The following is a 25,702-nucleotide window of genomic DNA, read 5'->3' as shown; positions in this document are numbered from 1 at the left end:
CTCGACTCAATTACACTTTTCATCAGGAAAAAAAAAGCAGCTCTCAGAGAAGCAGTTAGGAGAGACGTAAAGGCAAAAATACGGTGCTACTTATAACTAAAAGTCGATAAAATCTCGCAGTCTAAAGGAAGGGACAAAACTCATTACAGATAAGGGATTTCCCCCAGAACGCTTCTCCTGGATTGCTTTTTATTTAAACGCCGGGCTAAAAAGGAAATCGCTCCCTCTTATCTCCCCCAGGATCAGCCTAGCCTCTGCGCTTTGCTTCGCTCTGATCACAGCTATAAGGTCCTTTTCGCCCCTCCGCCTCTGCTCAGATTGCAAGCGCTGAGATCGTCTGAAAAAAACGGCGCCTAACAAAGACCAGGGAGCAGCAGCCTCAGGAAGAAGAGCGCAGAGGACCGGCGGAGCAGACGCCTCCATTATTTTAGGGTGCGTGATCGGACTGTGGTAAAAAGCACGGCGCGGAGATGAAGCGACTGCCTCGCCCTGAATACAGGCGCCCCGACGCTAAATGGATCTCTACTGCTTTAAGCCCCCCTGCTGTCAGAAAATTGGGGGGGGGGAATAGGCGGCCAGCCTGCTTTTGCAAACCAAAAAAAAAAAAAAAGTGGGAATAGATTTGCAGGTTTTCCGGACAGAAAGTGAGGGCGCACGCGCAGTGCAAAGCGGTCCGGGCGCACTTGCTGCAGACCCGGCATCCTGTCCGTTAGTTCGCAAGCGTGCGCGGTGGATGGCGAGAGCGCGGATCCCCTTAGCCGGAGGCCGGGTGCGCATGCGCGGGAGAAGGGGGAACGCGTGTGCCTGGAAAGGAGGAAAGACTGTCAATAAGCGTGTGGGATAAATGCATGTAATATGTGGGGAGCTTTAAATAGAGCTGCGAGGAAAACAAAAATATATGCGCGCGCGAGGGAGAGGACGCGTTTGTGCCAAAGGTTATACGCGGCTTGTGTGATTTTTAAGACGGTTTTTTTTTTTTTTTTTGCTATTCGGTTGCACGAGAAGCAAAGCAGCGGTGCCTGTAACCAGAGAAAGTGTGTTTGCACGTTCGGGTCGAGATAACCGCGCCAGAGGTACTTTATAAATATCACAGGGAGTTGCACGTGTGAATCAACAGCTCCTTCTGTGCGAGGGTGAGCCGCTGATGCTGGACGTTGGTGTCTCCAGCCCGCGTGACACGGGGTGGCGGGCGCGGGTGTAGTGCGCCGCGAGTAGGAACGCGGGGCCCGTGACGCCTCTAAAGGCACGTGCTCCCTGCCCGCTGGAGCGGACGCCGTAGGCGCGCTCCGTCGGGGGAGCTCGCGTCCGTGGTCGTATGAAGCGCAGCGCGGAAGGGGTGCGGACGAGAGCCCGGGAAGCCCGGTGCAAACGAGCGGACTCCGGGAATAGGCGGCGCCCCCTTTGCCGGCACAACTGGATGCGAGAGCGGCGCGTCTGCGCTGCCCCTTTAAGAGCCTCGAGTGCGCGCAAAGCCCTCCTCCCCCCGCGCGCCCCCGCCTCCTCGCCTCTCTCTCTCTCTCTCTCTCTCTCCCTTCCGCTCCCGCTCCCTCTCCGCTTTAAAGTCTCAGCCAGGATCCAGGCTCACATGTTACTTCCTGTATGGAAGAATGGAAAGGTTCCAGCAGCTCCTGCCTGACTCTGCCGCGCCAGCTTTCGCCGGAGCCCCAACTTCCAGCAGCGGGATGGATTGAGAGCAGCCCCGGGCAGCCCGACTCGCCGCCGCCGCTCCCCCTCTTGCTCCGAGCTCCCCATCAATTGGGAAGGGGAGAGCATTCTCCCGCCGCCGCCGCGCTCTGACCGCCGTTTGCAGAAATGCCTTTTTCCATTCGGCCTTCCGAGAGGCTGCCCGCATGAGGAGTCCGAGCCTGGCCGAGGCGCTCTTCCTCCACCGATCCCCGTCGCCGCTGGGCTCTTCGCGGGCTGGAGCGAAGTTGTGAGCTCCGGGCGCCCGAGTCCCGCAGCGTTTCGCGTCCGCGGCCTTGACCGGCGCCTCCGCTCAACTCTGGGACTCGCGTCTTTGCGCCCGGGCAGAAATCCGGAGCGCGGCTCGGAGAGGGAGGCGAGACGCGGGCCGCTGCATTAGCGCGCTTCGTAGCCTGCGAAGGAAACGGCGCGGGGGGCGCAAGAGGAGCCCCAGCCGGTGCTCTCCTTTTGTTTCCCGCCGAGGGGTGGGGAAGTGTACAAGTTTTGTCGCCCTCCGCAAGTTCTGTGGGGGGCTTTTTTTGGAGGGGGAATGCGTGCGCGTATGTGGAATTCTCGCCTTTTTTGTTTTTAAATCCGTTTCAAGAGAGCCTCCTCTTGCTTTTTTTCGATGTGCGGTTTTGGACATGCGGAGGCTACTACAACCGTGTTGCTGGATCTTTTTCTTGAAAATCACCATCTCCGTGCTCCATTACGTGGTGTGTTTCCCCGGTGAGTGGAAGGCTAAGCGTGGGATGGAGGGGTGGAAGGAAGCGGGGCCAGGGCGGGCGGGCGAGGGCGCGAAGGAGCCCCGCGGATCTCGCCCCGAGTCTCGCCTCTCTCTCTCTCTCTCTCCCCTTCGGCAGATGAGACCTTTGCTTTGACGCGCCTGGGTCCTCGCCGTGGTTTGGGGTCGGGCTGCATACGTGGGTACAGGCAGTTTAGGACCCAAAGGCGGGGACGAGAGAATGCGTTGCAAGATTTTCCTCTTTTTGACCCGTCTGTCTCCCTCCGCCGCCCCGCAGCCAGCCACCCATCCTCTCCCCATCTTCCCGCGCCGGAGGGAAGCCGGCTTTTTGTTAGAGACTTCGGCTTAGGGATGAGGCGGCTTCGTTCCCGCGGAAGGACTTGCGGGCTCCGGTTTGAATTGGGAGAGCCAGCGCGAGGGAAAGACAGACCTTTGAGCCTGGCTCGCTGCCCATTCCCGTTGGATCTCCGCACAACTTCTACTCGTGAGATGCGCAGAGTCTTCCTCGCCTGGTAGCGCCCCTCTTTCTCTTCTGCCTTCGCCCTTCATTTGTAGCGATGGGGAGGAGGAGACCCTCAAGCAGTCTGCTTGCCGGACTTAATGCGGAGCAATGGGCTTCCCTGCCTCCCCGAGTGAATGTGTCTGATTGTGCCTTGTAGCTTCCACAGCTGTGTGTGTGTGTGAGATGTCTGCCAGGACTGCTACCACCCTACCTTCCTTGGGGTACTGCCTATTCCTTTCTATTCCCTTTCTCCTCGAAGTAGCCACATACAGTATGATATCTGTCTCTTCCCCCCCACCCCCTCCCCCAACCAACTACTGGTTGAGCTTGGTGAATGTCTAGGCTTGGCTGGACAGGCAGAGGAACTCCCTCCCTCATTTGGATGTTGGAGACTCAGCCTTTTTTCTGTCTGTTGCCATAACACGTATCTCCCTCTGAGGAATTCTTCTGCTCCTTTCCTTCTGCACAGACATACTTTGCCTGCTTTTAGTTTGGCCTTTGGCTCCTGCATTTGGTGCAGTGCTTGCTAGACAGACCCTGACCCAGGTAGAGTCTAAATGCCAGCTATGGATGTGTGCTCGGGGAAGAGAGAGACTGAAAAATCCCATTCTCAAAGATTGTGTGCAAACTAGCCATGTCACCCTGGGGGAAATAAGGTAGATGGTGTCTGTTCTGGAAATCGCTGGGTTCTTTTATTTCTTACCTTGACTTTTGCCTTCCCCCTGCAGTGGCTCTGTGCATCTTTATTCGAATAAACTTGGAAGGTGTCACATCATTGACCTTGGTATGGGTGTTAAGGGTGTTTATGGGAGGGGGGAGATATACAATTAGGGGAAGGTCAGATCCTGCTCCCAAGGGTGGAGAGAAGTAGGAATTCTGACATATTGTGTAGACGGCCTAAAATCTTGCTCCAGCCTTTCCTTTTTTGGCAATTCTAGATCTAGCCAGAGTCATTCTAGGATGCTGGGCATTTGCTTGACCCATTGGATTCCTGACATGTAGTATTAATTAGAGTGTGTGTGTGTGTGAGAGAGAGAAAGAGACATTGTGTTTGCTTGTTCCCTTGGTGGAAAGCAAGCATGATGGAAACATTGGAGGAAAAATTCTGTAGTGCAGAGTGGATTTATTCACCCTTCTCTTTTGCTGAGCTGAGCCGGAGCCCAGAAAAGTTAAAAATGTCAGGAAAGCTGATGCCTCTCTATGTGTATGGTTTTCTCACCCTACCTTCGTCATATGCAGTAACACAAATGGACCAGTAGGGGCACTGCTGAGCTGCTGTCTTTTCTGAACTGCATTCAACATATGTATATCCCAAAGTCCCCCAACATGTGTACACTGATCAGATAATGGTAGATTTAAGAACCGCTCTTAACCTATCTCTGTTTAAGAGAAGGCAGGGCTTCAGCTGCTCTTGCTATTTGTTCTAAATTTCAGTACAGTTCTGCACATCACAGCTGGACAGATGATGAATGCCTGGAGCTTGCCTACTTATTACTAACAGTATATAAAATGTCCACAAAGATGATTTTGTAGGAAGTATTCACTTCTGGTGTTAATCAACCTATCCTTTCCCTTTTTTCCCCTTTATGAAAGGGGAGAGATAATGACTAGCAACTTTGAATGAAAATATTTGTCACTTGTACAAGCAACTTATTTCTGCTTATGTCTTGCAAAAAAGCTTTTAAATTATATAGTATGTTTCTAAAAAATCTTTCAAGGATCCTTATGCTATGAGAACTGTAGGCAGCACAATCCTCTGCACATTCCTTTGTTCCAAGCCCCACAAAATTTAATGGGACTTCTGTTCCACACATACCATGTATTTTAGAATGGCACCCTTAAATAAAAATTCAGCTAAGTTCACCAAACTCAACGCTGCTTCATATTTGTAGCATCCACGCTTCTTTCCTCATTCCACTCTACCCAGTCCAATTTCTTAATAGGCCACTTAATATTTGATATGCAACTTCTTTTCTTTGTGATGGTTTGCTTTATTAGGCTTTACTTTTTATTTTTCATTACCACCTCTTTATAGCTATAATTAAAGGCAGGACATTTGGTGACACAGACCTTTTCGATGCCATTCTTTATATTCAATAAATGTGTACCATGAAATAAAAAATGAATAGGAAAAAGGCTTTAGAAGCTAAGGTTGCAATTCCTTGATGAGATGTTCTGGCCAGGGAGTAAACCATGTTGAATATATTGTCGAAGGCTTTCACGGCCGGCATACGATGGCTGGTGTGGGTCTTCCGGGCTGTGTGGCCGTGTTCTTGAAGTTTTGTTTCCTAACGTTTCATCAGCACCTGTGACTGGCATCTTCAGAGTGCAGGAGCACAGACAGGAGCAGTTCTCTCTGTGTCACATCACCCTGGGCACAGAGAGAACTGCTCCTGTCTGTGCTCCTGCACTCTTAAGATGCCAGTCACAGGTGCTGGCGAAACGTTAGGAAACAAAACTTCAAGAACACGGCCACACAGCCCGGAAGACCCACACCAGCCATGTTGAATATAGTCTTTATTTTTTTCCAAGAAAATGCACATAAGGTTGTACTATAAAGGTTTAAAAACTTGGCTATCAATATGAAAAGTTTAATCGTATTGGAATTATATCTTTTTATAGCTTTGTTCAGACGATCACAATAAGTCAAACAGAAAAGAGAAGGCGTGAAAAAACCTTCCCTCTGTTTGATATTCTGCTGCTTGTGAGAAGGAACATTTATCTTTTTTTGTATTGATTTCTTCTCGATTTCATCCTTCCAAGTGACGCCTTTCTTTCTGATTCTGTTATATATTGTACAGTAATTTCATCTGGAAGGCAGGCTGTGGGAACACTACAAGAAAACAAGCACTGATGTAAGTTTAATATGACACCGTTAGAAGAGTGGTGAATGTATATCAGTGGAATCTGAATTAAATAGCCTTTTCTGCACTCGAACATTCGGTGCTATTTTATTGACATTTTGTGCAAGGTCCAGCTTACATCTACATGGCCAAATGACAACTTAGAACAGCAATCCTGGATAAAGGAAGGATCAGTATGAAAATGAAGACTCTGTTAATTGAAATCAGTGCATCTTTGTTCAAAGACAAGCAGTATCTGATGGTGTGTTTTTATGGTTATAAAATGAGAGTGGGTGGGTTGCACAGGTAAAGCGTCTTGATCTTCAGAAGGTCTTGGGTTTGGCATCAAGAGTTAGAATGTTTAGCAGATAGAGGCCTGACACCAGCATCTGCTTCAGTCCTTGGCTTGGGAAACAATTGGAAATTGAAAGTATCTAACCCTGAATATTACACTGATATGGCAACCTCACATTTGTATGTGCTGTACCTATTTCTTCAGCTTTAGGTATCATACATGGTAGACGAAGTCAGTTTGGTAGGACAAAAGGATTATTTTCCCCATCCTATCTAGGTCCTTAAATTTACTCAGTATAGCATGTCTTGCAGTTCACTGCTAGATTGGAGACAGGATTTCTTCCTGTGTTGGCGGAAGGACTGCATCTTGTACACTATACTTTTTTGAATGGCTGAATTACTGAGGCTGACCAGAATATCAGAGTTTTATAAAGGGCATTCAGGCTAAGTATGGTGGGAGTTGAGATCCTGCACAACTGGAGGGCAGTTAGGTTGGGGAAAAGTTTATTAAGCCATTGCTGTTAAGACCTGGAGTGAGAAAAAATACCAGACAGGAGCATTCTGCTATAGGAAGTTAAGAACTACCAAGATACTTACATTTATGTGCATGTGTATTTATACTTTAAATTTCTAAAGCCATTCAGTCACCAGAAAGAAACACAGTGAGCTGTTTCTTTAATTGTGCTAAGCCATAGCTTCTTCAGTTATGGCTTATTGACTACATCACGGTTGGTTGGGTTTAATTGGCACTGAATCATAAACCATGACTAAAAACAGAATGGCTGGCTTCATACTATGTAACATCTCATAAGCAAGCATGGTGGTATAATGCCATGTGTGAACCCAGCTACTGTGGTACTGTGGGTACGAGAGCTTATGGTTTTCAAAACTGAAAGCAGGCAACTTGGTATTTAGTAGATCAATCCAAAATTATAACATGTGATATATGCTCACACTGTTTTCAACCACATCTAGCTGAGATCTAAAATGGTGGCATTGGAATACTGTAAATATTGTAGGCATGCTAAGATCCCCACGGTATCTTTATTCTGGTTTTTTAACAAGCTAGAAGGAAAGAGTGGTAGAAAGGGAAATAGGTGACCATGGAGGAATTTGCAGTGAGAAACTGTTCAAGATACCACTGAAGTTGACAGGTTTTACAAATTCGCAGTGAAATATGTGACAATAGATGCTGGAAAAACAGATTGCAATGTGAGCACATGTGGGTGGAAGGAAGTGTAAGATCCTGGAGGTACTTGTGAGAGGAGGAACGCAGGCTGGTAAATAAGAAATAGCCAGGCTGCTGCCTTTGCCTGAAAAGTTAAAATGAGTGTTCTTTATTAATTAACCTGCAAGCCCATAATTGTTAAGACAGAATCAGCTGATGTGTAACTTGTAAGGCTAAACGACAAGCAGGCAAAAGGCATGTTCATAATTTTAAGCATCCAAGGCTACATTGCTGTACGTACTTACTGGGGAGTATTCCTGCCTGAAATTTAGAGGGGTTTCCTTTGGCTATTTTTTTTAAAGATTGTGCTAGAAATGTATTCAATTTCTGTTTGTTCTTGGGGTGGTATAAATAGCTACCTGATGTAAACAGCTACTGAAAAAGAAAACAGCTGTATTTAATATATTGAATTTTTAAACCTGCTTTGTGATTTTTTAAAATATTACTGACAATAGCTACAAAAATTGTAACCATGTTACATGAAATTGAAGTCATTAATTTATTCTTTGTATCTCTCTGATTTTGTATATTTTTGGGCACAGCTCCATGCATACTTCCTTTTAAGGAAGTTTAACTGTGTTTTGCACTGCAGCTCAAAGATTACCCTTGTGCACTCACAAGAGGCATTTTTCTCATCCAGAAAGCAGATACCTGGAAGAATAGTATTTGCCAGTAAATGGCTAAATGGTCCAGAATTCAACTTACTTTTCAGTTTGCATTCTTCATTTGGAGAGCATAGACAAAGTTCTGTTGAAACATGAACTCCTGCAGACTTGAAAATGTTGAGCCACTGGGCACATCTGGGTATCTGAATCTCCCCGATATCAGGACACTTAGGTGCAGCCCACTATGACTTGAGCAAGACGCTCGATAGGGTGAAGATGTTGATAACTTCAGGTTCTATGCCACAGTTGTCTGGTTTCTCATATATTCAGCTGTAAATCATGGTTTATAAACCATAAGCTGTCCATTAACAGATCACAGTAAAGCAAAACTAAAGAAATCAAACAGCATGCATTAGTGCAATCACTCATGCTAAATAGTGTGATTTGCATGGTTTTGCAAATTTATTAGTTTATTCAACAAATGATGGTTAAACAGTGGTTTAGCACATCATGTAAATCCTCCCTGGGAGTGAGTGATCCAAATATTCTTAATTTAAATTCCTTTTGTATGGGAAAGTTTTCAGCAGATGGCAGCATCTAGCTAACCTTGGCTGATTTAAGAAAAATTGGAGTGTCAAACTTGGTTAGTATGAGGATGGGAGACCACTAGGGAACCCGAGAGGTGAGGCCCAGACTGGAAGTTGAATAAACATCCCAGAAGAAAGTAATGATAAACCATTTCCATGCGGTTGTCAGGAAAATTACGTGCAAATTTCTATTTAGTCAAACTCAATTCAAAAGAGTCTTGACTTTACGGAGAGGAAAAAGAGTTGTTCTTCTCAACGGAACGTTTGCGTCCCTTCCTATTCAACCAGATTAAATCTAGTGAAATCAGTTTAAATAATCTTGAAGTGGCTTACAGCCTATGTGGAAATTTTAAAAAGTATTGGCTTAGCAGTATGTATTAGGAACTTCATTTATTATTTCACTCTTTACCTTGGGGTCTGTTATTGAATTGTTTTGGAGCACAAATGCAGTTTTTGAGACAGATTTATTACAATTTGAGAGATTCTGCCTAGTTGAGATTTTTGTAGTTTTACCTTTCTTATTGTATCCTTAAGTGTTTAAAGGCCACTTTTTTGCATCTTATTCAAGTAAGCTATTTAAGTTCCTTTTTAAAAATGTGCTTGAAATGCAGGCTTGCTTAGATTTCTGAACAACAAAAGGATTTTGGTTGTCCTTTAGAAAGCATAGAATATAGAGCAGATGGTCCTCCAAGATTTGTCTTGGCCCTAAAGCTTTATGGAAATGACAGATCTTACATTTTAATGACTGCTTTTTCTTTTCCCCTCATGCACTTCATATTTCTGGAAGTGTCTAATGAAGTCCTTGCAGATTAAGAATGTCAGATATCTCTGCCTGTTTTCCCAGGCAGTAGACATGAACTTGTAAGCAGGCTTCAGAAGCAGCAGCAGCAGCTGAGGGAAGAGTCTTGATAATGCCTAGCAAGTTTATGGGAGCTGGTTTTGTAGTTAATGATGTAAGGATGTAGCTTTTGAAACCTTGCACAGGCTTAGAAGCTGTGTATCATAATAAAAGTAGCAATAAAAAATAAAAAAAATGTACCTTGGGAAGTGAGGAAAAAGGTTTTTAGCACACCCAAGGCAGTGTGAAAATGCTACTGCTGGTTTTGGTGTGCACGTGTACAGAGTGGAACAACTCATTACTAGTTGTATAGTTTATTTGTTAAGCATTTTATATCTATATCTATATATATTTATTGAAGTATTTGTAGGATCAGTTATTCAAAGAGGTTACTTTGTAGTGTTCAATTGTCTCTCACTTCTTCTGTTTGGGGTATTTTTTGAAAATTAACTTGCTAAAGAAAATGCATTGAGTTTCCATGTGGAATAGTTGTCGCCCTTAGCCAAGGATCTTGGTGGACTTGATGTAATATTTTGGCTTAGAACAAATAAAATGCTTAGGTCTCGGCAGGGAGAGACGAGGAGAAAGAGAAATTAGCATTAGAGAAATTATTTGCCAAACATCAAAAATGCTCATAACCCATGGTATGCTTAGAGTACCAAGGTTCTTCCATTTGGATTTGGTACGTTGTGTTGCCAAATGCACTTTTAATGGGAAGTTTGGCTTTTTAAAATCACACAACTTGTAGTCTGGTACTTCGTATTCAGTTATGAGGAAAAAGGGCTAAGATTCTACATGGTGTGATCAGAGCTCTACTTATCATACTGATGGCTTTCAGAAATCCTGCTAGTTCTGATTTTAAATGTTCCACTGCTGGTGTAAACTGTTTTGGTGAGTTTGGGAGCTGGTTCTCATATTGTTAAGTCTAGGAGTCATTTCCAAGTCTGTCTTGCCATTGCAAAAGAAAATGAGGAAAAGAGGCAGATCTTCCTACCCTAAGTTGCCTGTGTATGGATTTCTCATTTGAAGTTGAAGTGTTCATTGAAATTCTTGTATTACAATCTTAAAACCTTTTCTAATCTAATCAGAGCTCTGAGAGACTAATGGATTGGATTAACTGTTTCTAATCCAGGTGGCTATAGGAGAAATCTGACAATAAGATGCTTATGTTTAGATAACATAATTCTAGGTGATTGGCCACTGTGTCATTATCCATACAAATTTACTTTCTCAAGATATGGTGGCCACTCTCAGTAGATGGAGTACTTCTTATGCTGCTCTTCTTCCATTCTTTATCTTATTGACTAAGGTTAACCAAAGATTGGTAAGCTACTAGTTCTGACCATCTCTGTTGTAGCAGCGGCCCCCTAGATTTTTCCCCTTTTCATTTTTTAAACTGGGCAATAAGAACAAAGCCTTCTTGGTTTTACACATAAAATGATTGATTTGTTTTTAAAATGTATTTAAATTAAATTTAAATAAAGTCACATTCATGAGATGGGTGGCTATATAATTTTGAGAAAACAAATAAATAAGCAAGCTTACATTGATACCTGAATTTTGAAACTGGTGGTTGGTTTCACGTTGTGTGAGTTTTAATGTTGCATATAGTAAGTTTTCTTCCTAAAGAGCTGGAGGAGGAGGAGGAGGAGGATGATGATGATGATGATTTAATTGTTTAATAAAATTAAATATAATAGGTATTGCTGATCTACAACTCCCAGACTTCCAGTAGCACAGGCAATAGTGAGGGATGTTGGGAGCAGTATTTTATCAACCCCTGGATGGCCATAGGGTCACCATCCCTGCCAGAATAAAGCAGAACTGTAGCATGATGTCTCCCTTTGTAGTTGGGCAGTGCTCTGGGGTAGAAGAAGCAAGTTTCAACGCAAGGGCTTCTTTTTTCAGAGCTCAGTTTTCTAGCTTTTAAAATAGATGTCTTTGAAAGGTTAACATCTTGAGTTCTGTGTTCCTGATTGCAATTTTAGCCAAAGCTTAGGTACATGGGACTTTGAAATTGCAACCCTTGGCTTTTTTCATTTATCGCTGCTTTTAAAAATCTTGGAATGAATGAATGAGTGTGTGTGTGTGTGTGTCTATATTATACTCTGTATTTGTAAAAATAAAAATGTTGGAATCTTGTGCTTTTTCTTCATTTTTTTTTTTTTTTGCAATGGACATGAACAAGCAATCCATAGCATGTTTCTTGTAACATTGTGAAAGCATGCTTTTAAATATTACCATGGGAAAATTTTGCCTTCTGATAATGAACAATAAAAGGCCCCTCTTTCCAAAAAGGCAGTGGATAGGTTGTCCATCTATACTGAAATGCTTTTCATAATGATTATCAATTGAATCTCTGTTACTAATGGTCCTTTTTCTTCAGGGATGGGTGGGGCAGGAGGTGTGCCAAAGAAGCTCTGTGCCACCACTAGCTTTTTAACCTTTCCCGGTTTGACATGTCTCTTCATATCACTTAAAAATGGCATTCCTGGAGATAAATACTCTTTTTTTTTTTCCTTTTTCAAGACATAACCCACTATGCTACTAATTTCTCCCCAAAAGGACTAATGCTGTGGCATAACTACCATACATGATTAAAATCCACCACAATTGCCAACAAACCTAGGAAACTGAATTGGATGCTTTATTCTGTTTTAACAGGAGTGTAATATTATTGATGGATAGTTCTATAATATTCTCTAAAAGTCATGATTTATGAAATAGATGAATCTTCTTGACATGAAAGTCCACATGCTGTTAAAAATCTGGAAGCTTTTGTGTATTTTCTTAGAAAGCCTTTTCTCTATTTCTCTATGACTAAGGTGTTTTGGGGAGTGGCTTAATGTGGGGATATATAATTGGGTTCTGCTTGCTTGCCCTTTACATCTCCCGCCTAAATGAGTTTTGATTAGAGATACTTGATTCTGCTCAGAAAGCTTATATGACTGTCCTAAATAAATGGAAGTTCAAGCCATTGTACTAGATTGCCCTTCTGAAGCCAAAGTTTAGGGCCAAAAACCGGATCTGCTGTGGATAAACTAAACTGTAATCCCCATCTAGCCCAACTGGAAATGCGTTTCTTATTGAAATGAGGGATTCATGGGCAAAGCTGGTAAGATTGCTGGACTCAGGAAAGAAGTAGAGGTTTCTAGTAGGTCTAATGTAGTAGTAGTGGATGATCTAACACATACTGCACTCAGGTAATACTTTACACAAAAGATGATCCTATTGCCTACTTGTGAACACCCAGCACTGATTTGGTTAGAAAGACCAGTCTATCCACAGTAAGTGATCCTGCCCAAGGCTTCTCTCCATGCAAAAATGTCTTCTATTTCTCTAGCTTATGGCTCTCTTCACGGTGGTGGCTTTCCTGTGGACTATTGATGGGACTCCAGGTTGGGATGGAGTCTCCAGGAATAGAGGCAAGAGCTGTGGGGCATAATTCTCCAGGACTGTATTACATCCTTTATTTTCTCTGCTGATGTCCGCTGACCACTTTCTCCTTTTGTAAATCTGTAAGCCCCCAGTTAAGCCAATTCTGCTGAAATTTAAGAGAAATTCAGTGATGTATTTTTAGTTCTAGCTTAGTCTGGAAAGACTCAGATTAATAATTGTCTATAATTGGAGATTTGGCTCAGGTTCTTGCCAGCAATGGTAATAACGGGAGAAGTCCTTTTTGCCTCTAACATCCCCCATTTGTAATGGAAGAGGAATGTATGTTCTGAGTACTACTATACAGGTAAAAAGAATCTAGCAATCCCATATTTGCATTCTGGCCTGTTTGTCATATTCCAGACAGGTTGTCTTGTTATCTTTAAGGTGAGGGATGCATCATTTACCTAACTGGATTTGAAAGTCTTCATCTGACACCCTCTCTTCATCTGATGTTCCCAAATGAGTTGAAATGGATGGCAGCAAAAAAACAGTTCTTTTCACTGGTGGCCCATCATTTATGGATTGCCTCCCTTGTAGAAATTCATGTGGCACCTTCATTATGTCCCCTTTGGCACTAAGCATCTTTTCCAGGCATTTAAAAAGCCGTTGTTGCTTGTATACTTTTAGACTATTGGTTGCTAGCTTACAGGTAGTCCCTGGGTTAAGAACGCCTGCTTTACAGACGACCTATAGTTAAGAACTGAGCCTATTGTAGCCAAAATCAAGTAAAATACACAATGGTTCAAGTTAATTACACAATACTACTTATACAGTATTATACAATAATACTGTTCCGGCTTACATACAAATTCGACTTAAGGACAGACCTTGGGAATGGAACTTGTTCTTAAACTGGGGACTATCTGTATTGTAATTTTATATGCTGCTTCCCCCCCCCCCCCTTTTTTTTTTGGTGCTTTCAAGTCAGTGTTGATTCCTGGCAACTGCCTGGGCAAGTCCCTGCAGTTTTCTTGGCAAGATTTTGGAAGTGGTTTGCCGTTGGTTACTTCCTAGGGTTGAGAGGGAAGGACTGGCCCAAGGTCACCCAGCTGGCTTTGTACCTAAGGCAGGATTAGAACTCACAGTCTCCCTGTCTCTAGCTTGTTTCCTTAACCACTACACCAGACTGGCTCTCTGATATTGCTACTACTGCTAATTTTATCTTGATTATGCTGTTTTTTACATTATTTTATTTGGCATAATATGTTCCTAGCTGATGATCCATAGAAAAGTTGTTACTGAGCAATTTAGAAATATAATAGACTGACAGATTGGGTTACTCAGTTAAAAAAAGAAGTCAACAGAGTTAAATCCATTGGTAGTTTTGCTGACATACGTGTTTCAGTTAGGGTGCTCTAGAACTTACATGCAAGTTCTAGAGATACCTAGATTTTTAGCTCATGACAAGTTGCTACACAGGAGGAAAGGGGAAGACGTTGGTAAAAGTCCCAAGAAACTGGTGCTCCTAAATAACTGAGCAACAGACCATGATATAGTATTATGTTTGAGAAATGACTAAAAGTATGAACTTTTTATTAAACTTAGAAGCATCATCTTAAGAGGCATTCCACCTTCTGCCACACATGCTGAAGAAGAGTATCTCTTTTTAAGCTAGTCCTTATTACAAAAACAATAAAGATAGTATGTTTGTGTAATTGCCCTTGCCCTTTCTTTTTGTACAAAAATTTAAAGGCCACATAATGAATTAGCTAATATAACTTTAATTGGCTGGTGGTCCTACTTAAAATTAAGGTGGCGTGGTAAACTTGCAAACGTTTCCCACCATTCTGAGTTTGCTTTGATCTTCTGAAAAAGAAAGAAAAACCAATAAATCTGAGATAATCGGGCCATATTGTTTATAAACACTGGAGAACTGGACCACCCTGTTCTGGAGGACCTATTCTCATGATGGGCCACAGAGAAGGAGACAGTTGCTTGGCATCCGAGTAATGATAAAAACCATAGAATTATTCAGTATTACAATTGAACGGAGTAGCTGTGCAGCTGTTCATTTCATTTAAAAGCCAGCTAAGTCAGACTTGAGACAAGTCTGGGTGTCCTCTGATAGTTTGCTCATGTGTACTGCAATTAGAGAAGATGTAATGACTTGCTTGCTTAATAGTTGGATCTGAATTCTTAAGTATGAAGTAATTGAGATGATGGACTGTTTTAGAAAATTAGGAGAAATTGGCTGGAACATGCCTCTGCCATCAGCCCTGAATCAGGCGTTTCTGTTCTCTCTTCCTCTTCCTTTTGGGACAAAAGCCAGGGGGAGCAAAGGTAGGATCAGCATTTGCATATTCTTTTACAAGAGGGTGTTTCGTTCATGAACTTAAGCCAAGGAATTCTGTGGTGTCTGGAGAAGCTGTTATTTAGGTGAGAAAGGCTACTTTGAAGAAAATAATCTCCATGCTTGCAAGTAGTAAATGGTGGAAACCTTGAGCCAAGATAAGCTACCATGTGGTATAAGTGGGGTTTTAAAAATTGTTTTTCTATGGTTAGTTTCCTCACAAAAAATAAGCCTGCCTTCTTGACAAAATTTTTGTAATAGTCCTTGTTTTAACAGCTTCCCTCTTGCAGACCCAGAGTCAGAGGGCTACCTCACCTTCCCTTGCAGGCAAAATAGATATTTGTATAGATCTTCCCTTCCTGCTACTTCATCTTTTATTAAGGAAGAGCAGTTAATACAATTCCTTTTGCCTGTAATCAACTATTGTTTTATTGTTGTATTACTTTTTAATGCTTGTAAGCTACCTAGAGTCTTATGGAGTTGGGTGTCCTTTAAATCTAGTAGCTGTAACTCAAGATGGCCACAGTGTGGTCACACTTACTAACATGTCACTAACTTCTGAATTATTATCTCTGATCATTTCTGCAGGGAGAAGAATGACTCAATCTGATGATAATATTTTTGTTGTTGCTGGAAAGATTCTGACCCAAACAGCTGTTAAAGATTGGTTTGCTGATTGCCCACTGACTGCTGTGCCTTCATGTCCCTGAAAATTTCCTCTCTAGAGATATGATGATGTTATGTCTGAAGTCAGGGAGAAAATCATCCAATCTCACAAACGCAGGGTCCCTCCCTCCCAAATATTTGCACCAGCAGAAGTATTTTCACTTATGTAAGCAGATGCTTAGAGCCAAGCCAGAGAGATTGGGTTTCAAAAATCTTTGAACTGAGCAACACCACTCCATAATGTGTTAGTGTATCTTTTTCTGGAAAAACCCACTAATACAGTCTGTAATTACAGACTGATGAGGTTAAGGTGGAATTTATGTTCTTGAGATGTGGTTGTTGATTGATTTTTTTGTAGGTTAATTGATATACTGTTGATGTTTTTTGCTGTAAACCACTTAGATTTATATCATTTGAAGTGGTATAAAATCATCTTAAATAAAGAAAAATCCCTGAACTTAACATTTGCTTTGCAGATATTATTGCTTTTTTAAAAAAGGAAATGTGTATCAATAATTGCTGCCCACATTATTTGTTTGTATGGCCCTGGGGTTAACTATGATTCTCATGAATGTGAAAGTATCCTTAGCATCATTAGATGGTGCCTATGAATATCCCTGTAAAAATTATCATATTTTATTCAGTACCAATTTCTGAGAAATTTCAGTGTCTTCACATAATGTTGTCAAAGTCTCACAAGATGGTAGCTGTTTTGCTGTGCCACTGTGCAGAGGGGCTGAAAAAATGTCCAAGCCATGGGCTACTCCATTACTATGCCATTTAATAAATAAGAGCACAGCTATAGTTGATGCAGGAGTTCAGTGATTAGGGCCTACAGTGAGACAATCAGGCTTCAGAGTTTGTTTCAGCAAGGGGAAAAAAACAGGAACAATGCCAATGTGAAATTTGGTGCTCACAGAATATCTCCCTTTAATTTGGGGACACACTGGCCATTCTTTATTTCTGATTTTGGGAAACTGATATTTTAAAAGAAGTTAGAGGGATTAAAGAGAAGAATCCTGTTAGGTTTGACTGCCTTCTCCATCTTTAGAGAGCAATGTACAAGGTCTGCCTTGAGTTCTGCTATTGCATCATTTTCTTGGGTAATGGCTCACTCCTGCATTCCACATTGAACTGACCCAAACTGTATCTGAGTTGAGGCAGCTTCTCTAGCCTTATTCTCCTCAGCCCAGGCTAGGAATGTGAGCCCAATGTGTATATTGATTCTAAGGTTACATGAGGGACCATCTCAGCCCCATTACATCAACCCGTCCCACCCAGTCAGGCAGAGAGGGCATATAAAATGTTTTAAAGCTTTAATTGACCAAAGTTTTGGAGAGCAGAGATCAGTATATATGGGCCCAACTGGTGATGACTGTAGAATATGGAAGACTATGACTTGGAATTTAAAGGAGTAAGTGGTAAAGAACATAAATTAACAAATGAGATGAATGAAATAAAGAAAGTAGATTTGCTCTGTGTCTGGGAAAGTAAGAGAAAGGTAAAGGATGTAATTTGAAGGTTGCCTAATCCTGTGAAGTAGAGCTGAGAACACGCAGAGAAGCTGTAGTCTTAATTATAAATGAAAGTTCTAAAACATGTATGAGAATATATGAATTGGTGTCATTTAGATTGGTGCCTATGATCAGAGGAACCCATAGCTTATATATTCTCCATAGAATAATGAAAGAATCTGAGTGAATGTGATCTAGGTGGAAAATACTCTGTTAGGAGACATGAATGGATAGGTGGGAGTGAAATGAGGTACAGATTGGGCCACTGAAAATCCCAAGAATCAATGACAGTGGTTACTGGTGAGCGTTTTCTTAGAAGAAAGTCTATTTAGACTATGTAGTTTAAGTATATTCATACATACACATGACAAAGGGAAGAATATACATCTGAAAACATGGCTGAGTTTGTTCTTTATGATGAAAGATTGAGAGAATTAGCATAGCATACAAGGGTGGGACATAACATTATTTGGTAGTGTCAGGTATGGATCTTGGGGGAAAATGGTCATGAAAGAAATGAAGGAAGGAAAGAAACCAGACTGAAATACAGTCTGAAATATAGTCCTTGGGTTATGATGGAAATTGGGACCAGGATTGCCATCGCTAAGCAGTACAGTCTTAAAGTGTGATGTCATGTGACCTCATCACTTAATGATGGCAATCCCAGGCAGTCCCAGTTGCCATTGTAACCCCAAGGCATGCAAGTCATTAAGTGGGAAGAGGCGGGAGTCCCAGATAAGGAGCGCTGATGCTGCAGGGAGAGGCCGTGGGAGGGCCAGTGCAGGCCTCGCACAAGTCATGGAAGGCATGTTCGAGGGAATGATTACTGCAAAAAATGAGTATGGGAAAAAGTTACTGAATGATGTATATAGAGAAAACTGAAGAAATGTTAAAATATTAACACAGTGTAGAGTGGTTGTGCAATTAATTTAATGTGTGAAGACTGCCTAGTGATTGGAAGGATGCCATTATTCTGTTATATGAAAGGGAAGGTGGCAAGAATGAATACAAAGACTACAGAAGGATTAGTTAAGTGTATCTGAAGGTTTGGACATAATTCAGACTTGAAAGGGTACAGTTTTTATTATTTATTTATTTATATATCACATTTGTCACTGCCCATCTCGTTGAATGACTGTTTTGGGGATTGAGGAGAATCTGGGAAGTGCAGTGAAGCTTTATGCTGGGCAGGGTGTGTGCAAATCAGATTTTTGATCCTCAGCAGGTCATTGAGAAATGAATGTGAGAAAGAGAGCTTATCGTACATGCCCTGATTTAGAAAAAGCATATCATAAAGTGAATAGGCTTGAATTATGGAATATTTTGCATGAATATGAAAATGAGGATTGGTTGCAGAGTGCAAAAAGAAGGAAATATGGGATGCTTAGCAACTGGTTCGACACTGAGCATGGATTAAGACAAAGCTTAATGTCTCAGTGGCTGTTAACTGTATTTATATATAATATGTAAGGAATGCTTTTGTGATGTTAGAGTTGTTGGTTGAGGGTGTAGATGCGTGTCTGCTTTTGTATGCAGATGATGCTATGTTGGCTGAGAACCTGAGTGCTTTGCAGTGAATTTTAGGTAGATTGTGTGATGCAGTAAACCATATAGATCTGAAAATATATGCATTGGAGACTAAAGTTGTGTTTGACAGGGAAAATTGAGCCAATGGAATTGTGTAACGTGATAGAATGTTTATTAAAGGTGAGAAAATGGATGGAGAAATTTTAATACATGCTGGTAGCAAAGATAGGTAGTTTGTGGTCTGTTGCATGGAATGTATGCTTGATAAACAAAAATCGCAGTCTGTCAAGAGTGTGATTCTGCCTACTTTGTCATAGAGAAGCCAGAGTTGAATAAAAGTATGCTGAATGCAGTGGGGAATAGGGTTCTTTATGTGTAGTAAATCAAGAAGACATTGGGTCCAGAATGAATGGGTGCTGAATGTATGTGGATTGAATAGAAAAATGGGTGTCCAGTATGAAAGTAGTTGGTTGAGGTGCTTTGGGCACATGGAATGAATGAGGATTTAATCTTAAATATACAGAGGAAGAGGGAATGGGTTGAAAGGAAGGGGCAGATTGAGTCATGATTAGATGGAGTTGATGTCATTCCTCACAAAGAAAAAAGATGAGCATTTTAGGAAAGAAAAGGGACCATATGAAGTAGTCTGTGAAGCAAGAATGATTAGCAAGGACAGAAGGGTATGAAGAGATGTTGCAAATGTGGTAAATAAGATTTAGATGTATTCCCTTTTTCCATATTTCTTTCCTCTTCTTTTGGCTTACCATTTTTTACTCCTTTTCTGGAATCCAAATAATCTCTGTTGAAGCACCAGGGAATCATGTGATAGGTATGTATGTATATATTTGAAACGTTTAAAACATTTCCCAGTGTAGCTTGCAGTAAAAATATGGAATGCAACATAATGAGGAACCCAATACAATTGCAACATAACAAGATAATAAAGGAGCAGCATAAAATTCAGTCTCTGGAGAAAAAATGTGCAGAGAAAATATCAAATAATCAAAAGGTCTCTTCCTGGTCTCGGGAGATATCTTGTAATTGAGAACATTTTTTTGGAATCTTCCATGCTTATGGGAGTAGGGTTGGGTTGTCCAGAAAAGAATCCTCAGATGAAAACAATGTTAATATATGGATTTGTTCATTTACATAGGATGTGCAGGTACTATTTAGTGGTTACACTTAGTCTCTGAATTCCCTTTAAGCTTTGTCTCACCTGTTCTTTGCTATTATTTCTCTTTCATGTTTTACGGTTATTGCTGTGTTATTGCTTATATGGGCTTTGAACAATGAGCATGTGGAAGAGTCCCCTTCGGAATGAAGGAAACTTGGGATATAAATATTTGCTTGTTAAAATCTATGACAAGGATGTTGAGTTGAGGCACACTTCTCAAAAGTACCATGTTTAGAGTTTATTTTTTTCTACCAGTTGTATTCTTTCTAGAGTATATGAATCCATCTGCATTGTGAAAGGCCAACTTCATTCTGGGTATTTATTTCCAGTGGATGGAGGGGTGAAGAGAAAAATCCCTTTGTAGGGAAATGGAGTTCTCAGCTATTCCAAATGCAGCTTTCAAAACCACAACTTAAACTTGCCTGTTGATAGCTCTTGCATCATATTCTAATTGGTGAGAATAACTAATCGAGTTTCTAAAATTAGTTGTTTGTTTTTCCCTTCTTCTGCACCCAAGGGTCTTGCATCAGATTATATGGCGTGTATGTCTGTATTCCAGTTCAACACCTTTCCTGCTTCTTTAATTGTTTAAGTAAGTGTTAACATGTGTAAGTTTAGTGACAGCATTTTCAGAAGCTGTGATTTGCCTTCAGATTGTTTCCTACTACATTTAAATGCACAGTAGAAGTGTTTTATTGTTTACAGTGAATAAATTCACTGTTGTGTTTGTAAACCCATGCCTGCAAAATGTGACACCCTTTAATGTTTGTTCTCTGAGGTTGTTTTCTGTTAAACACAGGACGACCCCCTCCCTCCAAATAAATTGTTAAACAAAACTCTGCTTTTTGAGCATTTGATTTTTGAAATTCTGAGTAAATAAGGTAAATTTTCAACAATTTGGATAAAACTATGATTTTTCCAAGTAGGATTAGTATCCCTATTTTTACACAACAGTTTCTCACCTTCCTGAAAGAGGGGTGCTTTGAAAGTAATTTTTTCACCTGTGGATTCACTTCACAGCTTCTGAATTTAGCAGGATAAGTTGACTATTCTGTAGTATAACTGGGATGTTGATTTGCAAAAAAGATTTGACCCAAATATCATAACAGTGGGTAGCACTGGGAGTAGGCACAGAGCAAGTCATGACCTTTCCAGACTTACTGCCATTAGCCTTGGAAAATAATTCAGCCTGGCATTAGAAATCCCTTCTGTCTACCTTGCTTGAAGGTGAATTTCTTTGGATCCCCTTCTGGAGCATTTGTGTCCATATGGTGTGGGGGACATGGAAGGAATGGCTCACATGTTCAGTTATTCATATAATAAGGGTTATTAAGACTTTATTGCCTCCTAATAGACCCTGAAAACTGCTGTGTATGGAATCTCCAATCTGGCAACTTTCCAGAAAGAAGTGCTGCCTAAATTTGCTAAATAATGGCTATGCTGACATAAATTAGGATGTCCACTTTGTGTTTTTGGCCAAAATCCGTGTGTTTCTGCTATTTGTAGCCATACATTTCATTTTATTTGACTTAGGGGTTCAAGTTTGGGTCAGGGCTGCATAACTCTTGCACTGAAGGCTTGATTAGACTGTTTGACAGTTGTATTGGGGCCGACATGTAAACAGAGTAGGTGGAACCAAGATAAAAAGAGTGAGGAGAAGACAAAAATTAAAATTCTGTTCATAAATTTAATTAAAATTCATTATGTTTAGCATGATGCTTCACATATACTTAATAATTTCTCTTCTGTTGTTCTAAAAATGACAGCCCAGTGGCAACATTCTAGGTGGCCCTAGAAGGTTTCACCTAAAGCTTTCAAGAGGCTGCACGCAGCTTGTGGCTTCAGAAGCTGGTCAGTGACATCCTTTCACATTGAGTGTGCCTGGACATGGATATTAGGGCCTTTTCAGATGCAGGTGGTGGTGCCTGGCCAACCTTTTCTGGCCTTGAAAGCTAAGAGAGTTGGGCTTGTTTAGTACTTGGATGGGGAGACCATCAGGAAGACAATAGGGCTGTAGGCTAAAGTGGGGATTTAAAATCACCTCAGAAGAAAATATTGACAAACCAAATCTGTATTGTTTTCAAGAAAATTGCAGGTATGTTTCTATAGTGTCATCAGCAGTTGAGCTCTTGAAGGGGCCTTTGCCTTCTTTAAAATCTTCTAAGAATTTTGCAGCCTGTGACATAAGAGGAAATTAAGCAGTGGTATCAGAAGAAGCAGAACAAGCAGATACCACCAATCCAAGGAGGGGTGACAAGGATGTGGATCAAAGAAAAGACCAGTCCATCAAGGGAATGTTAGGGGGCTTGGCGGGGGAGGGGGGCTGATAGCGTGGAATGTGGGAATAGCTTTGAAATCACCAGCTACTGGTTGAGTTGCTGAATAGCTTGGCCAATGGCTTCTAATACACTCTGCAGTTTGCTTTGTATGATGCAACAGTAGATTCATTTTGGGTCGTTCCTTATTGTTTTGCAAGGTTTGTTCCAATGTGAAGGCATCCTGTATTTTTTGGACAACTCATGTTCTTTTTGGCAGCCTTTTTATACAGGTTGGACAGTTTTCTAGCTATTTTTCCTAAAGGTATGCCTATGTTAGAAAGCTACTTGGTGCATGTAGGTAATATCAGATGTATTTTTTTTAATATAGTTATGAAGGTGGCTTGTATGTAGTTTCATATAAGAAACATTTAGATTTGATAATTTCATGGACCAAGTCAGAACAGCACAGCCAAAGATTTTAGGACTGCACACAGCAGCCAAAGACTTTGGTTGTACCTCCCAGAGTTCTCCAAAATTATTACAGATTTTAAGTTTCAGTGTGATAGAGGGTGAAGTAATTAAATAGATGATTTACAGTATTCATAGCAACTGGTGGGATAATTGCATTTCTTTTTAATTCATTTTAAATGTGAACAATTTTAATTTTCTCTCCTAGCTTTATCTACTACTTTTTGGAATGTTGCCCCTGGCATTGACCCCCCCCCCAAGTTGTGACTTCCTGTTATAGTTACAAGACTTCCTATGCAGTGTTGGTTAGAAGAAGCCTTTGATGCTTTCTCTTATTACTTTCTGCAACACAGAGCTTAAGACTAATGGTAATGAAATGGAATTTCAATTTGTAACCCACTCGTCTGTGTCAAGATTGGACTCATTCAATTCCATCCTTTTCGTGTGTGCATGCAATGTTGGTGCCACTCAGGGAGAACATGCTGATAGCACTTAACATTTAATTGCTTCTCTTGATTCTGTTTGTAAATTAGAGCCTTAAAGAATCTGGAAGAAGGCTGCTACCGCATCTTAATGTCTGAATTGAAATACATGAATAGAACCCCAAATGCTGGAGTGGCAGATGAAAATGCCTTCACATCAGTTGAGTCATGTTAAATGTCATACCTTATCCTTTAAAAATCTTCTGGTTTTGATGGGTTCCTTAATTTCTAGCATTGCTGAGAGATAATAGTTTTTGTGAGCTAAATTTAAATCTTAGCTGAAATGCATTGGTGGAATCTACTGATAGAATGAATTCCATTTCCACCCTGTATTCCCCTATAGATTGAGTGTAGCAGGTGAGTGAGTAAGAGGAGGACTTGTCCTATCTGTATATGGAAGTTTATTTGCAACTGGTAAAATTTGATAAGAGAGTCAGTGTATTGATTAAGACTCAGAGATTGGTTCAATTTCTCACCTGTCTGCAAAGATCACTGTTCAACTTAGTCAACTACGTTTGCCCTAATTTCTAAGGCGCTTACAAGAATAACATGTGGAGGAAGTGTTTTGGAAGGAAGTGTAATATGAAGCAAAACATTTTAATTTCATTTTTTTTCTACTTCCACCCATAAAAACAACATATTTGAGATTCCTTTCAAATCCTGGAATAATATCTATAAAGCTTCATTAAGTTTTGATTCATTTTATAGTTTTAATTATTGTTATATATGTATTTATTGGTTCTTTTTAATTGGGTGTTGTGCACTGCTTAGAGTCACTCTCTTGTGAGTTGGGCGGCTGTACAAATGTGATCAATCAATAAATTAAAGCAGAATAGATTTCATTTAGTCCAAAATTTAGTCATTTGTCTTACATAGGACAATATTACACACGAGTCCTTTAAGTTGTGGCCCACCAGAAGTCTTGAATGTGGCCCACAAGACCCTTCAAAAGTTGTGGCCAAATCATGTTATACAATATTTCAGAAGGGGGACATAAAATAAAATGAAGAGGATAATTATATTTCATTAATGTAATTTAATTTTAGTTGTCTCTGACTTTTAATCAAGTAATAAGTTTTTTGTGCTGCCCTCATGCAATTATTGTAGTGTATACAGTATGTAGTTCCTCAAAGGCCAAGTATGGTTGTCAACCAGAAAAAGGAAGGTTTTCATGCACAACTTCAAGTGCATGAAAATGCTTAGTAGTCAAGGGGCAGAATATCTGTTCCCTGAGCATGCAGGAGAGGGTCTTCTCCTGTATTGTCCAAAACATGGAAGGTGTGACCATAGGACTTATGCTCAGTCTCTGCTCTTTCTGCCTATAGGAAAGGAATCAGGTCCTGCTTCTTTAGCCTTCCTGCTTAGCCTTTTCAGCTCAGTTGTGACTTTAACGGTCTTTTAAGATGGTGTATGCTTTTGTTTTTTAATTGTTAATCACTTTCAGTGCCCTCTGGGCAAAAGGTGGGATAGAAATCCTATGTCGAAGTAAATAAAACATTTGAAGAATTATTCTCTTTTTCATTCTGCCTACATGACTTGATGTGTTCAGGGATTTGCTGTTTTTCCGTCATCTGAAATTTGCCCAAGGCTATCTCCATAATCCTTGATACCTTTGCTGTATGGGACTTTGTCTGCTTACCTGTCTTTTTATCCCCACAAAGTCTGCAACTAAGACAAAAGAAGAGAAGAAAGCTTTTGATGTTGACTGTAAGATGGAGGGTGTTTTTTTGTTGTTGACAGATTTCACATCTGTTGGATATTTTGAATTATTATTTGTGTTTGTGTGTGTTATAACCATGCCTAACCCTTTCTATTTTTTTCTTTTCTGTTCGGTATTTTACTCTCTGAAAGCTGCAAGAAGACCCCTTTGGGTCAGTTAGCATGCATTAATTTTCATGTGTATTTATGCGGAGTATTTTTCCCCAGAACCCATAGCTAAGCTTCAAATTAGCCATTCTAAAAAATTAAAAATACAAGGAGTAATTAAGGTACAAGAACAGGGCGTTCTTCTAAAAAAATCTAAAATCTGAAAATTAAAAATAATAAATAAATATGAAATTTTGTATCCAGACTTCTGAAAAGATTGTTAGAAGATACTGATCAGAGGAGAAAGATAGTAAACACAGTTTAGAGGAAATTGCTTGTTATGGTCCCTATGGGAAAAGAACCTGGGGAATGAAAATTATTGATCTACAGCAGGTTGTTTTTCTACTGTCTATAGCAAGGATTTAAACAGGATGATGGGGAGTGTGTATTCTGGCTTCTGTCAGAAAGAAGCCCTCTTTTCTTCCAATCTACCCAAGCAATACAGGACAGTTTAAGGAAGCCATAATGGGAGGTTACTGGCACACAAGAGGGTTGTAATAACCCCTAATTTATTTCTCTTTGGAAGAGTATTGAGATGTCGAGCATTAATCTTCCTGTGTTCTATATCAGGGTTGGAGCTCGAGGGCACATTGCAATTTTATTACAAATAAGAAAACATAAAATATAAAAAACCCCACACACATTTCACTTTTAAATATTACGATGCAAACAGTCAGTGTGGAAGAAGATAAAT

General features: G+C 40.7%; 1 protein-coding gene across 8 annotated transcripts in view; it reads left to right on the top strand.

Annotated features, from left to right (window-relative positions):
- The first annotated feature begins 1,949 nt into the window (after positions 1 to 1,949).
- PTPRG (protein tyrosine phosphatase receptor type G) overlaps positions 1,950 to 25,702 on the top strand; it is a 610,625-nt gene continuing 586,872 nt past the window's right edge. For 5 of the 8 annotated variants that reach the window (XM_088134425.1, XM_088134422.1, XM_088134420.1 and 2 more), the window contains exon 1: positions 2,197 to 2,412. In XM_088134425.1, the coding sequence (XP_087990551.1) occupies positions 2,328 to 2,412 (85 nt within the window). In that variant the 5' untranslated portion in view covers positions 2,197 to 2,327. Of the gene's footprint in view, positions 2,413 to 25,702 lie in introns of all 8 variants that reach the window. The other 3 variants (XM_088134427.1, XM_088134426.1, XM_088134423.1) reach the window with 1 other exon arrangement.

This window comes from Python bivittatus, unplaced genomic scaffold (assembly GCF_059951505.1).
Source record: "Python bivittatus isolate LINGU-HERP-01145 unplaced genomic scaffold, Pbiv_v1 ctg000080_np1212, whole genome shotgun sequence".
Taxonomy (NCBI): Eukaryota; Metazoa; Chordata; class Lepidosauria; order Squamata; family Pythonidae; genus Python; species Python bivittatus.
Note: the sequence above shows the minus strand (reverse complement) of the source record. Positions and strands in the feature narration are given on the sequence as shown.